The 16,039-nt window shown below is 42.6% G+C and overlaps 1 protein-coding gene across 2 annotated transcripts in view; it reads right to left on the bottom strand.

Moving 5' to 3' along the window:
• sdr16c5a (short chain dehydrogenase/reductase family 16C, member 5a) overlaps positions 1-14,662 on the bottom strand; it is a 37,024-nt gene extending 22,362 nt beyond the window's left edge. Inside the window, exons 1-4 of one of the 2 annotated variants that reach the window (XM_035634287.2) lie at positions 14,506-14,662; positions 11,943-12,270; positions 6,937-7,068; positions 6,469-6,568 (exon numbers count right to left, since the gene is read on the bottom strand). In XM_035634287.2, coding sequence (XP_035490180.1) covers positions 6,469-6,568; positions 6,937-7,068; positions 11,943-12,263 — 553 coding nt within the window. In that variant the 5' untranslated portion in view covers positions 12,264-12,270; positions 14,506-14,662. Of the gene's footprint in view, positions 1-6,468; positions 6,569-6,936; positions 7,069-11,942; positions 12,271-14,184; positions 14,427-14,505 lie in introns of those variants that run through there. The other variant, XM_047332032.1, reaches the window with a different exon arrangement.
• Between the last annotated feature and the right edge of the window lie 1,377 nt (positions 14,663-16,039).

Raw genomic sequence — 16,039 nt, 5'->3', positions numbered from 1 at the left:
GAGAGTGAAGAGAAAAGAGAAAATGACAAAATGAAGCATTAACTCGAGCGACAGCGCTACCGCGGAAGATGTCCCCACGGACACGAGGCTCAATAGACGAGGACACTGTTGAAAAGAAGCGTCCGAGGAATATTTAAGGTCTGACAAGAGGCAGAGTCGTAACATCACATGCGCTGCAAACTGGGTGGAAAGTATTTGTAACAGTTATATAATGTCCTACAGTACATTTGTCATGTTCAACTTCTGACAGAAAATAAATAATATTTAACAAAAATCAACTTTGGATTAAATATTATGATATATTCACATCTCACAACCTCTAAGCTTGATAGTGATTTGATTTATATAGTGGTATATATCAATATCGATCTATATGAAAAAATGATGGAGATAGGATTTTTTTTCCAGGCCTAACCTCCAGTAATCCAGAACAACAGTGTTGAAAACGGCACAATGCAGTTGGGTTTATTGAATGAGCGCAGTTGAAATATACCGTATGCAATTTATATGGCTTTTATTTGTTCACACCCCCAATCGTTACTGGAGACCTGGCTTTTAATTGACTCCAGGTTTTTATTTCAAGAAATATGGTACTCCAAAATTCAAGTCGTAAAACATAAACGAGAAAAGGTAACTGAAGCAAATGAGGCGATATAAAGATTAAATGTATAAACAATGTACCCTGATTTGTAATGGCTCACACCATGTGTTCATGTTGGATATGCTCAAACTATCCTTACTCAGCTATGAGCAGGTTAAGTAACCATCATTTGGAAACAGGAGTAATCTTCTGTCCATTGGTCAAAGTCAACAAACACAACCCTGGAGTTGGGAAACAGACTTATCTATCTGATGCACAGTACGATTACAAGAGAGCTCAAAAGAACACTAACTATAATAAAGATAATAAGAGACAGAAAACAGAATACAAAGTTATAGAGCTACAGAGCTTCCATAGATACTCTCAGAAATGATGGCTAGGAGCAATCCTCTCACTAAAATCTTTTATAGAAAGTTTGAAGTACTCTGTCCACTCTCTCTCTCTGAATAATCCACATGAAATGTCAGCAGTGTATCCAGATCAACTAATCACTGGTCTCTTCAGACCATGTCATACTCTTCACATAGTTATGTTGTGTTTTTACTCCACATCAATCTACACTCAATACTATGATGACAAAGCCATCAGTATTCAGACCCTGTAGTCATGACTTGGTTTGTACACATGGCTCTCGCAAACTCTCTATTAACCTCTGTATGGTTGGATGGGGACTGCTGTACATATATTTTCAGGTCTCTCCAGATATGTTTGACTGGGTTAAAGTCAGGGCTAGGCCTGTCATCTAATTATTATTATAAAACTTCCTGAAACGGAGCTGTGCCCTGATAGCATGAATCGTCAATATCTTATTGTGATGAACATCCCGACCTTGAACCTGTCACTGCACCTTCAATTCCTCCCGGGACACTATGAAATAGGGACATGCTGCTTCTTCATTCATACAAAATATTAGAGCTGTCCAAAAAGATTATTTTTCTAACTATTAATTTTTTGGGCCAGTGGTGCGCCCGGAGCCCAGCGGGACCGGGATCCCACCTCAGCCGGCGCGCGCCGGCCCTCACTTTCATTGCGCCACGGGGTTTTGAGTACCGAGCCCTCTGACTCGCGCGTGCGTTAGACTCCTTGGTAGGGCTGGGCGATATATCGAGTTTTTTTTAAATATATCGATATATTTTCAAACACGATATAGGATAAGATAATAACGTGAATATCGAGATTTATGTTGTGTTAAAATGCATGAGGAATCACTACCACCATTTACAACAGCGCCATAAACCGCAGTACGAGAAGTGTGTAAAACGCCGTGCTTGCAACCCAGAGTGTGAAGTCTTCGCAGCCTCCTGCACCGAAACAAACGCCACCACTGGACTGGAGTATGGGACAAGAGTTAATCTAGTTGTTTGGGGCGACTCATCAACGCAAATTATTTGAGTCGACGAATTTATGTAGTCGATTATGTTGACTACGTCGACGAGTCGTCCCAGCTCTACAAAATATCATGGTGTACAAAGGTCTGACGCCAATAATACTTATCAAAAATCATTAGCATTAGAAAAGCTGTGTAGAAAACTTTCAGCACGGCTTCACATCTAATCTTGGAGATGAGCGTCACCATCGGCTGTAACTAGTTCATCTGATGATCGACCTGAATGAAACATGTCAGTTTGTGTCTTGTCAAAGACAGTTTGTGAGAAAAGAAATTCCACTTCAAAAAGCGTTGCAAGGTAAACTGAAATTTAGGGACTATTCAGATTTCTTTAAGTTTTTGCTAAAAAAATGGTTCAGAAATGGAATTTCCATAGTGACAGGTGGACTCATCTCAAAGAGGAGAACGTCAAGTGTGGTCAGATGTTGACAGACATCAGATGTGTATCTGGTGGAAGAAGCCATTTATAGACACAATGAGGTTCATCGCTCACATTTGACAAACGTCAGCAGGAGATTATCAGTCAACAGGATAATGTCCGCAGCATTCTGTGGGTAGAGCAGGAGGAGGCCATGACAAGGGTTTACAGTCATCAACACAACCACTCGCTTGCTGTCCTTTTCTTCCCACACTTCTGCTCTCAACCCCTCAAGGCCAGAGGTCCTGATAACTTCAGCACAAAGGTGCTCGAGAAATTTCCAGCAACTTTTCGACCTCTCACGGAGGCTGAAAAAGATGCCTCAGAGCTGGACGTCATCCTGCATCACCCCTGTGCTTAACAACAGATGTCCAAGTGCTCCCAGAGACTTCAGACCTGAGGCATTAATGTCACACGTCATCATCATCTACCTGATTCACAGGGCAAACACGCACCTGGAGAAGCCACAAAGCACCTTGGGGATCACGTTCTTCCACTTCTCCAGTGAGTTCGACACCGTTCACCCACTGCAGCTGGCTGAGGAGCTCCCGGTGATGCAAGTGGACCAGGACCTCGTGACATGGATCAGTGACTACCTCACTAAAGGGCCGCAGTATGTCAGGCTGCAAGGCTGCTTATCAGACGATGTGGTGAGCAACACTGGCCTCTAAACCTCGGAGCACGTATTCAAATAACTTAGACTGTGGTGGCTCACTCCTCTTCTAAGTTGGTGTTTTGTGCCTTCGCTTCGCTCAGTCCCTCAATGGCTCGCTCATAAACATGAGCCGACATCCATAACGTTGTTACCATCCTTGTCAGTCAACTTTACTCTTGTCAAGTGGTAAGACTCAGTTACTATGTAATGGAACTCTGCTGCACTGCTAAATGTTGACAGTTTATAAGTGCAGCGTCAGACTACCAAAACCAGTATTTTACAAGTAAGAATATTTTATTTGAACATTAACTTTACCAAAGATGTACAAACGTAACCAAATAGGTTTTATGTCAATAATAACTAAACAGTGTAGGCAGTGGGCAAGTTATGCAATCAGTATGTGCCTGAATGCCATGTAACACCTACTACCGCAGCAACCCTACCCTCCATGTCATGAACTGGTTGGCTACAGACTTACACAGTCTACTGTGCGACTCTTTTGCCGATAGAGTGAACAAAACACAACAGGTTGACAAATAAGCTAGCTACAAAAGGCATAGTCAAAAACAAGTTTGTTTGAGACCAGTAATCTATCAGTTTGATAATAAACTGAATTCCAAAATGTGATCAACCCTTGAGGACAATCTGTTTCCGAGCTGGTGGGTATTGTAGAAGAAAATACTGTCATCTTTGGTTGTAGGATGTATGTATCCTGATTAAGTTCCTGACGCACATCCACGCCCCCAGCTCTATGAAGAATGGGGACATCGCTATGTCCATCAAAATAGTGACAAAAATGACAATCATACTGTAGATGCATCTAGAAGTCAACTTAAAGACCTTTTTACACCATTAACATCCTTGAAAGTTGTTGTGTTTACTGCTCCATGAATCTTCCAGTGCTATGTAAAGTGACATTGGAGGTATATATACAGATATATAGGCTACTACAAACCAAGCCAGAAATCTGTCTGTAGTCATGGACTCAGACCTGAACTTCAACAGCCACATTAAGACAATAAGAAGTCAGCCTACTATCACCTAAAGGACTTATGTCTCAGCAGGATTCATCTTCAGCAGACTCGACTACAGTAGCAGTTTCCTTACAGGTCGATCAGACAGCTGCAGTTAATTCAGAACGCTGCTGCTCGAGTCCTCACTAAAACCATGAGAGTAGATCATATTACTCCAGTCCTCATATCTTTACACTGGCTTCCTGTTTGTCAAAGACTTGTCTTCAAAATATGACTGTTGGGTTACAAAGCAATGAATGGTTTAGGGAAGGGGTCTCAAACTCACGGATGATATTTTGTGGCCCCCTACTTGACATCAAAGTTTAGTGTTAGTGCGCCCCGCGGGTTGATGTCAAACGCAAATTTTTGCTGAGTTGTTGCGCGTGCCACGCTTGCCACACTTTTTTATCATTTATGGGCGACCATAGATAGTCCGTTGTCTCGCGATATCTTCCGTTGTCTCGCGATATCTAAAAAACTTGGTTGAACTGTGTTCTGGAGTGACACCAAGTGGACGGAAAATATATGCCATCACCCAGTTCCAGTCATGTCTCTCTCAAAACCTGCCGTGAAGAGAAAGGTTGGCGATGAGCACAGGCAATCTCAGGAAAAGTGGGAGACGGAATATTTTTTTGTCGAGCACAGGGGCACCCCTATATGTCTCATATGCACAGAGAAAGTTGCGGTGTACAAGGAATACAACATCAGACATCATTACTCAACTAGACATGCTGAGGAGTATAAAAAATACCAGGGAGATGAGAGAAAGAACCGGGTCGCCAATCTTAAAAAATGTCTACTGAGGCAACAAGATTTATTCAAGAAAGCAAGCAAAGAGAATGTAGCCGCAGTCGAAGCTAGCTAAGTGCTGAGTGAGATGATTGCTAAGGCCGGTAAGCCATTCAAGGAAGGCGAGTTAATCAAAAAGTGCATTTTGCTAGCTGCAAGTAAAGTTTGTCCGGAAAAGAAGGGTCAGTTTCGCAACATCAGCCTTTCAGCTAACACAGTGGCAGAGTGCATTTCTGAACTGTCAGAAAACATATATGATCAACTGCGTGAGAAAGCCAAACGTTTCTGTGCATACTCAGTTGCTCTTGATGAGAGCACAGACAACACTGACACTTCGCAGCTCACAGTATATGTCCGTGGTGTTGATGACAATTTTGAAGTGACCGAGGAGTTGCTCGCAGTGATTCCAATGCATGGCCAGCTGTGTGGTGCTATTAAGGATGCCGGTTTGCCATGGAAGAGGTTTGCTAGAATAACAACTGACGGAGCGCCTTCAATGACAGGACGGAAAAATGGACTGGTGGAGGAGGCCATTGCTCTGCACTGCATTATCCATCAGCAGGCCCTTTGCGGCAAACGACTGAGGTTTGACAATGTGATGTAGAGTAACTACATAGGCATGTTGGTCTGCTATATATCGATATATCTATTGACTATTAATAACCAAAAACTGTGTTTCTGTCGCTCTGAATAATGGATTTGAATTGTGCGGCAATAACTTCCGGGAATTAACTGAAGTCCAAATGAGTCACGTGACGTGCAAACATTTTGGACTTCCGTTGTCACTTCTCTCATTCAACGGCGCTGATCCACACGTCGCAGGTCGTCTGGGACAGGTCTGCTCTCTGTCCCCAGAGTCAGAACTAAACATGGAGAGGCAGCATTCAGTTTCTATGCTCCTCATATCTGGAACGATACGATATCGATATATATCTTGATATTTGTTTCCGGTTAAGAAATAACAAAAAAGTCATTTCCAAGTCAAATCACCATGTCCATGAAATTGACACAAAAATAAACTTGTTTGTTAAATAACAATAAATAATTATATTTTAAAAATGCTGGCCGAATGAAGCTTGCAACGTTTGTTTTGGTGCTGAAGGCTGCGAAGGCTTCAAGCACAACTTTTTGCATACCCCTCGTACTGCGGTTTGTGGCGCTGTTGTAAATGGTGTAAATTCTCTCCAAATCTGAAACTTGGAATCCATTTCCAAATGATCGAGCCAGTATTTGTAATAATCTTCGGCTGCTTTCCTCTCGTTTGTGTCTGTCTCCGTGTGTGTGCTGCATGCAGGACTTGTTTGTGTGTGTGAGTGAGTGGGTAGGGGAGGGGCGGTTATTGGTTTCGCTCAGGGAGGAAGAGGGGCGGGGCCAGGCAAAGTTGTGTGTGAGGGACAGACAGGGAGAGGAGAAACAGGCGAACTGGCGGCTCCGCGAAAGAAACTTATAACGTTATTTTAGCGCAACATAAATCTCGATATACACGATATTGTCTTATCCAATATCGTGTTTGAAAATATATCGATATATTTTAAAAACTCGATATATTGCCCAGCCCTAATGTGAACATATGAATTAGAGGGTGAAAAAAGAAAAAACACACACCTGCTAATCCATTCACTCCTATGAGTCCAGCAGAACTGGCGATGCTGACAAGATGTCCGTGATTGTTGGCGATCATAGCAGGAAGGAAGGCCTTGTATGTCTGAGCAGAGAGACATATAGAGGCAGGGATTCAACTGGACAATTCACTGAAGGACAACTTATTCATGCATAGTTTACAAATACTGGAAATTGTTTCCATTCATCACAATAATCTAGAAAAAAGGAATACAAATCATTGGAGAGGTGACGCATACATGTTCAAGAGCTGAAGATACCACACACTTTTCAATAAGGTAATGTTTCATTAGGAGATGGCATTATTACAGGGTTGTCATATACAAAATTATGCCAAATGATTAATGTATGTGTTGTGGAGGTACACCATGCCAGAGACAGAATAATCACCAAGAACAACTAGAATCATTTCCATGACAATGTTCTGAGTGATGTTGGAGCCGTCTGACTGACCCAGAAGTGAGCCATCGTGTTGACCTCCACAGTCTTCTCAATCAGGGAGTCAGGAGCATCCATGAACTTCTTTCCTGTAACAATCCCGGCGTTGTTCACCAGAATGCTGACGTCGCCCACCTCTCGCTTCACCTGTGTGGAGCAAAGGAAAATGCCCGTCAGATATGATACAACAATCGCAATATGAAAAGATATTCCCAAGGGCAGACTTGTTTTTACAGTACATTTACAGGACCTGGCCATGGTCTAAATAAAGTTACCATTCTGGGGATGAGCTTTTTCTTTTTTCAAAGACAGGTTCCTGAGTGATGTCATCAGTGATGTGCCTACACAGGCATGAGGCATTAATTAACTAAATGAATTATGAGGAGATAAACATTAAAATTGAAATTCCTCCCAAACTGGTATCAGTCAAACCCTGATTTGACCTCTGCACCCTAATATTAAAGGGGATAATTAAATGCACAATAACCCCGACCTTCTGCCACTCTGAATTACAACGACAACAAAAGACAGTTTGGCGACATAGTGAAGTAGTGAGGGATCATTGGAGTCAGCTTTTCCTTCAGTGTTGATGTTTCAGGAGACGCTGGTTATTATACAGATATGTGATCTGAAAACCGTATCATTGTATAATTGTCTGTGATTTATATATTTTTGTGAAAGCACTTTGTGAAGCTACTTCTGAAAGGTGCTATATAAATAAAATTATTATTATTATATTATCTCAGACAAGATAATAACGTAGGTGTATCTACAGCTTAACAGTTGTTAGCTCTTATATGATTTGACATTTCGCACGCACGCACACGCGCATGCACGTGCACGCACGCGCACGCACGCACACGCAGGCGCTCTGTGTGTTCCTGGGCAGGTGGAATTAAAGTGGATCCAACCCGCCCACATCTATGTATTGAGCCTACCAATGGTCTGTTGACACAACGGTTGTCCCGGCCCGAGGAAGGAAGAGAGAGAGAGAAGCTCCTGTGCACCTCCCCCACTCCCAGGCAGAGAGAGAGAGAGAGAGAGAGAGAGCAGCACCACTTCGTATTTTCACATAATCAATAATGCTCATGCTCATCGTTCCAGCCCCAGATTTAGGCATCAAAATTCCTTTTTTCATTCCGCTTCATCATTTCAAAGGTTTTCTTTTGTGTGAACAATATTATCTACATGGACAAAGAAAAAGGAAAATGTTTTCATATTATTTACCTGTCAAACAAATTCTAGATGTGCCACTGAATCCCAGAGGGAAACGTACTGGTGTCAACGTTCAACACTTCCCCAGATAAAAAAAAACAAAAAACAAAACGATAAGGATGAACACTGAAGCAATCCTTAAAAACACACTGAGCAAACGTTAGCAGCAGCTCAGCTAATGCGGGGTTTACACTACATGCCACTCTGAATTACAACTATAACAAAAGACAGTTTGGCGACATAGTGAAGTAGTGAGGGATCATGGGAGCCAGCTTTTCCTTAAGTGTTCATGGTTCAGGGGACGATGGTTAAATCCAGTGAAAACAACGACTGAAGGGGTCAGCACCCGCTCAAATGTGGAGCTGCTGATGTTGTGTACGCTGAGCTCTGATAATCAGAGAGAGATAAAAGACCTGGAGTCTACATTCTGTGTGTTACTGCTTAACTAATAAAAAACAATTCAACTAAAAAATAAATCATTTGCACTACAATGACATGAACGTTTTGACTTCTCGCATGATCTAAAATGAGTGTTTCTCTCAAACCAATGTGTCACTCCACAGCCGTCAGCTGCTACTTAACAAGGGTGAAGACGAGGAGTCTGTTTGAAACCAACGTGGTATTTCACACTTTTCTCAGGCATGTTCCAACATCAGTTTGTCCCCTGCTGGAGATGTTGCCCCCGAGACCCAACCCTGGATAAGCGGTTGCAGATGAGACAAAGAAAATGGGTAAAATCCTGAATTACTAATTCAGCAGTGCCACGCCTTCAAAAACACGTTTGAGAACAGAGTTCAACTGCTCTGAGAGTAGGGGTTGACCGATTACCGGCACCGATATTCAACATTTTTATGATTATCGGTATTGTCAATTTTTTAAGCCAATTTGCCGGTAAGATAATTTCATTTTAAAATGAGCTGCTTTGTCTCTGATACTCTGCAGTCACTGCCCTCTGGACTTTGTCAACATCCATGTTTGTTTGTTCAGCTTCATTATAATAATCTTGCTGGTGACAGCTCCCTTTTCAGGTCATGTTGAGAGGTTCTGTGAATTAAACATGTGCTTTAAGGCATTTCAACAAAGTTTTGTGTTAAGAGTTTCTATTATTCTACATTTCAAAGCTTTTTGACACTTTTTTACTGCAGACAAATATCGGGTTCTCTTAGATTAGTAAGAATTGGTCAACCTCTATTTGAGAGCATACAAGACACCAGTGACTTTGGCCCAAATACTGTCAGAGAAGCAGGAGCCTTTGCTATGCAACTAGAAGATGAGTTTTTTTTTGTTCTTTTCTGTTCCCCAGCCCCAACTGCCCAGCTGTGCTCTGGTGTGGCTGGAGGGCAGTGGATTGTGTGAATGAGTTACATATGGTAGAGACACGTGGTGCTGAGGAATTTAGTTCAAAGTTCATCACCTCCACCGAGGAGGTTATGTTTTCACCCGTCCATTTGTTTTTGGTTTGTTTGTTCATCAGCAGAAAACAGCTGATTGGATGGGACATGGGCCAAGAAAGAACCTGTCGATCCATTCTGTAACATTGCGAGATAGATACTGGCCTTAGATGGATCTTGATGAAAAAAGAAATCAGGCACATTTAGGGAATTTATTTCTGTCAGTGTGTGCAATTTGGTGCAGATTCAAATAAAAATGTGGTTTCATAGGGGAGACTATGAGTCATTCTGCTTTATCTTCATTTATCTACTTATTATTTGACTATTTTACTCTTTCACTTTGTTAAGATGCTGTGGTTTTCAAAGTTTTCTCTCATTTCATTTATCATAATGCAGATATTATATTGTCTTTTAATATCTTAAAAAAATGTATACAGATATGTGATCTGAAAACCGTATTATTGTATAATTGTCTGTGATGTATGTATTTTTGTGAAAGCACTTTGTTAAGCTATTTCTGAAAGCCGCTATATAAATAATATTATTATTATTATTATTATATTATCTCAGACAAGATAATAACATAGGTGTATATACATCTTAACAGTCGTTAGCTCTTATATGATTTGACATTTCGCACATTCGAGATGCAGCAGTTTTAAGCTTCCGACTCTCTCACACACACACGCACACGCAGGCGCTGTGTGTGTTCCTGGGCAGGTGGAATTAAAGTGGATCCAACCCGCCCACATCTATGTATCGAGCCTACCAATGGTCTGTTGACACAACAGTTGTCCCGGCCCGAGGGAGGAAGAGAGAGAGAGAAGCTCCTGTGCACCTCCCCCACTCCCAGGCAGAGAGAGCGAGAGAGAGAGAGAGAAGCACCACTTTGTATATTCACCTAATCCATAATGCTCATGCTCATCGTTCCAGCGCCAGATTTAAGTATTCAAATTCCTTTTTTCATTCCACTTCTTCATTTCAAAGGTTTTCTTTTGTGTGAACAATATTATCTACATGGACAAAGAAAAAGGAAAATGTTTTCATATTATTTACCTATCAAACAAATTCTAGATGTGCCACTGAATCCCAGAGGGAAAGGTACTGGTGTCAACATTCAACACTTCCACAGATAAAAAAAACAAAAAACAAAACGATAAGGATGAACACTGAAACAATCCTAAAAACACACTGAGCAAACGTTAGCAGCAGCTCAGCTAATCCTGGGAACACACTACATGATTTCAAGTTCGCTGTCTAATCCTGGAGTTGTCAGGAGGAAACTCAGCGTGAAATCGGGGCTTGATTGCCAAGGACACCATCTAAGTGACTCGCCGACGTTATTCAGATGTCTAGCAGGATAAATATCTGTGGAAGAGCCGATCTCCTGTACTGTGAGCTGTGATGTGACAGGCAGTGAGTCGTCAACCAAAAGAATTATCACAGACTATCCGCAGGACTTGTTTTCTTTCTGTCGTGTTGTGAGTTTTCACTGATCATGATGATGAGCGTAACCCCAAGTGCTTTAATGCGGAACCACATATTAACACGTCAACTTATTTCTCTCTGTCCACAACACACACAGACTGCGTATGCTCAAACTATTTCCTGTTTCTGACCTGGCAACATCAGAGTATCCTGCAATATATTGAACAAAGTTTCTTTTTGACGTCCATCGTGAAAATGACACTTCCTGTTTCACTCGTATCATATTTTTTTTTATCAAATATTACATATTTTCCCGTGTCACTTTTTTTCGTGACAAACGTTCTTTGGAGACATTTCTCCTGGTGAAGGATTGTGTAGTGTTAACCCTTCACAGATGAGTCACGTAGTGTTAACTGATGTGTCTGAGGCCTAACAGCCCGCACCCCTTCAGAGACAGTCTGTGTTCACTAAACAGCGCAGGAGAAATGCTGATGTTTAGTGTGAAGTGGTTTTATTCAGTGTTTTAACTGGATTTAATCAACAGGTCCATTTGTTTTAAAGGAGCAGACCTCTGAGGATAAGTCAGATCCCAGTAGAAATCTTCTGAACCATTAATACAAACAATTGTCTAAACATCTGGTGGTCTCCCACACCCGAGGCTGCGGGGTAGAGTCCCGTTCAGTGCAGTTAAATCATCAGCAACAACAAAGAGAGAGATAAGCTTTCTCCAAAATCACTTACTGCCCCTTTAACATCCGGTGTTGTTCAGACTATTGTCAAAATGAAGTGTTGGGTTTGGAAAGTGTGTGATATTCCGACTGCTTTTCCAGATTTCCACATCCCCACATCTCTGCAGTGATTCATGTAGATGACAGCTAGCATACGGCATCATCAGAGTCCAGCAGGCTGCGGCTGGCCGAATACAGCTGGCGGAGCATGTTAGAAAGTAGAGTTGTGAAGTGTGTGGTGGTCTTGAATTAAGCTTACCTGGTCAGCCACTCTGTAAACCTCGTTCCTGTCGCTGCAGTCACACAGGTAGGAGTGTACTCGGCTGGCTCCGCTCTGTTTTGCCAGTCTGGCCGTTTCCTTCAACCCATCCTGGTTAATATCCCACAACACCAGCACAGTGCCGAGGGCTGCGAACTCCTGAGCCATGAGGCGACCGATCCCACTACCTGACCCCGTGATCAGCACCACCTCGCCAGCTATGTTCTTCCTTTTCCTGGGCACAAAGAGGTGGACGAAGGATTCCACATTGTACCAGATGGACAGCAGGAGCACCTGGACTGTTTCCAGGAAGAGATTCATGATGGATCTATGGATGAGGAAGAAAGAGACTAACAAGGTTCAGGCTTTTCTCTGTGCAGTGAGCTGCCTCTCTTGAAACAAAAACACAATCTTTTGAGTCAGACAATGTACGGAGAGTAGGGACTGTCCCTTTTACACAGAACTTGATTCCATCTCACCTACATGGTTAAAATATACACACAAAATAATATCAGTGACATATTAAAAAGAAATGTATGAGTGAAGGAACCATTTAAAACTCTACTGCCTAGGCCCTCTTCCCATGTCCCTGCTCCAAAATGAAAAGGGTATATCTGTGCAACTGCAAGGTCTGTATGTATGTATGTATATGAAGGTAGCACTTGTGAGATTTCAGCAGATGTGTAAAATCAGTATAGATGTCACTGAGTAAATAAATGAGGACGGACTATGTTCGCCTAAAAAACCCCCAAAAACATTTAGAGTGAATATCCTCGATGTAACTAAAAACTTAACTTAGCGCAACATCTGAACATTATCTTTGCCAAATGTCATCAAAGTTACAGGCTTTTAATAGGAACACGGTCCGACAGACTAAAGCTGTTCCATTAGAGGTTTCTCACTATCTCACTATCTACATGAACAATGCGATGCGTCGACAAATTGACAACTCGACAAGGATTCGTCGACCCATTGCTGCAGCCTCGAGGTTTTTACCTAACTGAAATGGAAAAAAAACATTGAAAATCAATGTGTGAGAAAATGGTGGCAGTCTGCCAGAAGTGTATCAATATATGTGAAACCCTGAGTGAGGTTTTATCTGTGGTGGATGGGCGGGACGGGAACAAGCTGGACTCCAATGTGTTGCATAATGTATGAAGTGCCTTTGTTTGTGTGAGCTCACAAAGACTGCTTCTTATCAGTCAATCATGGAATCCTTATCAAACAGAGTTCGTACGATCTATCCATTAACAATCAGATAACTTATCACTCCTCTCAGCTCCTTAATGTGCGTGTCAGTTGGCTGGAACTTTAGGTTACAGTCTGCTTTAGCTTAATGATTTGTTCCATTGAATCATCTGGTCTCCATGATGTCATGTAGAGCATTTGTATTTGCGAGAGTGAGGCTGTGATAAATGTTGACATGCTGGTGGGCACAATGAATGGGAACCATATGGTCACATCACAAGAAGAAAAAGTGAAACCCTCCAACTTTGTGAGTGATCACACAATGACAGGATTGTTCAGCTGGAGGCCTGTAGACAGCTCACCGGGGTTCCTACACGGCTGGTACCTGCCGGACAGAACACACCGCTGCTTACAGACAAGACGCTCTCTACATGGCTCTGGCAGCATGTAACATTAGCCTGCACTTAGCTAGTAGCCCTCCCAGAACCAGCTGACACGACAAACGAAAGGGCGCTGGTTGCCGGAGGGCCCCCCCTCCCCTCCCCACGGCGTAGGATCAACTACAGCGGCATCAAAAAGTGAAGGCCCTCAGGGTTAGGGTTGTCTGTTCTGGGCTGCTGTAGAAACATGAAGGTGCAACACGGTGGACCCACTCTCTATCCAGATACAAAAGATATAATATAAGGCAAGTTATGGCCTTTCTTGGGAGCTATGACCAGGTGGAACTGTCTGGCGATGATGTCTTTGTCAAAAAAAATCAACCATAAACCGTATGTAACTATGATGCAAAGGAAACATAAATACAACCACAATGAAGTTTCAGACAGACACGGGGCGGGCAGCGTTTCCAAAGTTGGAGGATGCGACTGGTGCCGTTGAAATGTGGACGTCTCCTCCAGGACCCTTGTTACCCCTTTACCAGTCCTTCACTGTTCAGCTCAACAACCTTCACCCGCTGACCCTGCAAGCAAACACACGACGACCTTCAAAGACCCCAGGGTTTTCTACCGGCCGTCGCTTCTATGAACCAGCTATCCGAAGGAGGACTTCTGACCTTTGCAGGGCAAGACCCGTCTCGGCTGCGTGGCTTCCCTGCTGAGAACGGGCAAACGTTGTGCAGAAAGTAGGGAGCGGTCCGTCGGGAGGGATGCGAGGGGGCTGAGGAAGAGCAGAGTCTCGGTCGCCTCGGAGGAGCGGAAGAGTGAAGAGCGGGCTTCTGTCACAGGGAACACTTCTCCCCGAGCGACCAACGGTCTCGTCCTGATGACGCGTCGCCTCGGGGGAAACGAGCAGCGGTCCCGTCGGCTCGGAACAACTTTATACCGCACACAGTGTGTTATCATGTGTGTGTGTGTGTGTGTGTGCGCGGACGTACCGTGGAGCCGGCTCGCGACGCTGCTCGGTGTGTTCTCCTCGCGGGGGCTCTCGCCGGTTCCTTTAGCCTGCGGGTAGCGAAACAAACAGCGCGTCACATCAAAGAGCCGCCGAGCGAGCGGCGCATGACACGCAGAGTGTGTCACGTGACGCGCACTTAACCGCTCGTCGGCCCGGGGCCGCGGGGCATTGTGGGACTTGGAGTTTCCCCCCGCCGCGTTTTAACTGTACAAAGGACACCAGCACTAAGTAAATAAAGACAACTCACTCGACCGGTGCATGACAGTGACAATCATTTGACACAGTGTGGCACACGTGGTAGTCCACAAGAGGACTGAATCATCTTTACATTTTACAAACCAAGATTTTAGCACAAAGCTTTTAGTTGTACTGGAAATCTGTGAATAATATTTCGCTAGTAAAATCATCAATCAACTGAAAGCAGAATTTATATCAGTTAACAAACAAATTACATCTGGCCTGGAAGCCTATAGGGGACTTAATTCAACAGAAAATGTGAATGTGAAAATGAAAGTGTGAGTAAAAATTTAAATGAAAATGCAATAATCCAATTTTCATTTTCACATCCTTGTATGGGAACTCTGGAACTATATTAAAATGATAACGCAATTTGATAACTATATTAACATTTAAATGACAACTCCATTTGACTTTTCATTTTCAAAGACTTAACCTGCACATCAGTGGACAATATTCAAATGCAAATGCAATATAAACATTGCTTCCATAATCTGGAGACATCTGTTGATGGGCCAAATGCGTCATCATGTTAGTGCTTTCAGCACTTTTATTCATTCAGAAGAAATGCACACAACAGTAGTACAAAGTTAAAGCAATCAAACACATGGTAAAATGGAAAACCAAAGGTGAAAAGGGACAAGACCCTTACTGTCTGCTCAGGTGGGTCTGGCTGTGCCCACATACTGTCATTATAGAAGCTTGGCATTGTAGATGAATGTTCATAATTTGTTCACCTGCTGCTTTTAAACACATCATGTAAATATTAGATGCTGTTCTGATTACATCAGAGATGTAAAACTCCAGTTCACGTGTCCCTTTCAGAATATGATTTACATCATAGTTAACAGAAGGTGAGCACAGGGGTTTTGTAGCTTGTACCAAGCTTGATTATCCTAACAGGTATGTCCAGTTCCTTCTGTTTACTTTTCATGTACTATACATACATGTACGGCGACTTTGTTTCTTCTTTCTACTTGAGTAGGGTAGTGTTATAGCCTGGGACCCAGACAAATTAAAATTTATTAATTAATTAAAATAATTTACTTATATATTTGGGAATGCAAATACAGTTTGTTCACCCTGGGACCTGACAGGCATACAACCAGAAGGGACCACCCTGACAGCCATGTTATTCTATTCTTTTTTATAATATTTTATCTCAGTTATGATCAATTGCTGTCATCATTTTGTATTTAAGAATTAATTTGTGGGCTGGATAAAACTGTCTCTTTATCACCCCCAAAATAAAAAGGATATTCAGACATTTTAGCTGT

The sequence above is a fragment of the Scophthalmus maximus genome, chromosome 5 (assembly GCF_022379125.1).
Source record: "Scophthalmus maximus strain ysfricsl-2021 chromosome 5, ASM2237912v1, whole genome shotgun sequence".
NCBI lineage: Eukaryota > Metazoa > Chordata > Actinopteri > Pleuronectiformes > Scophthalmidae > Scophthalmus > Scophthalmus maximus.
This window is presented reverse-complemented; position numbering and strand designations above follow the sequence as displayed.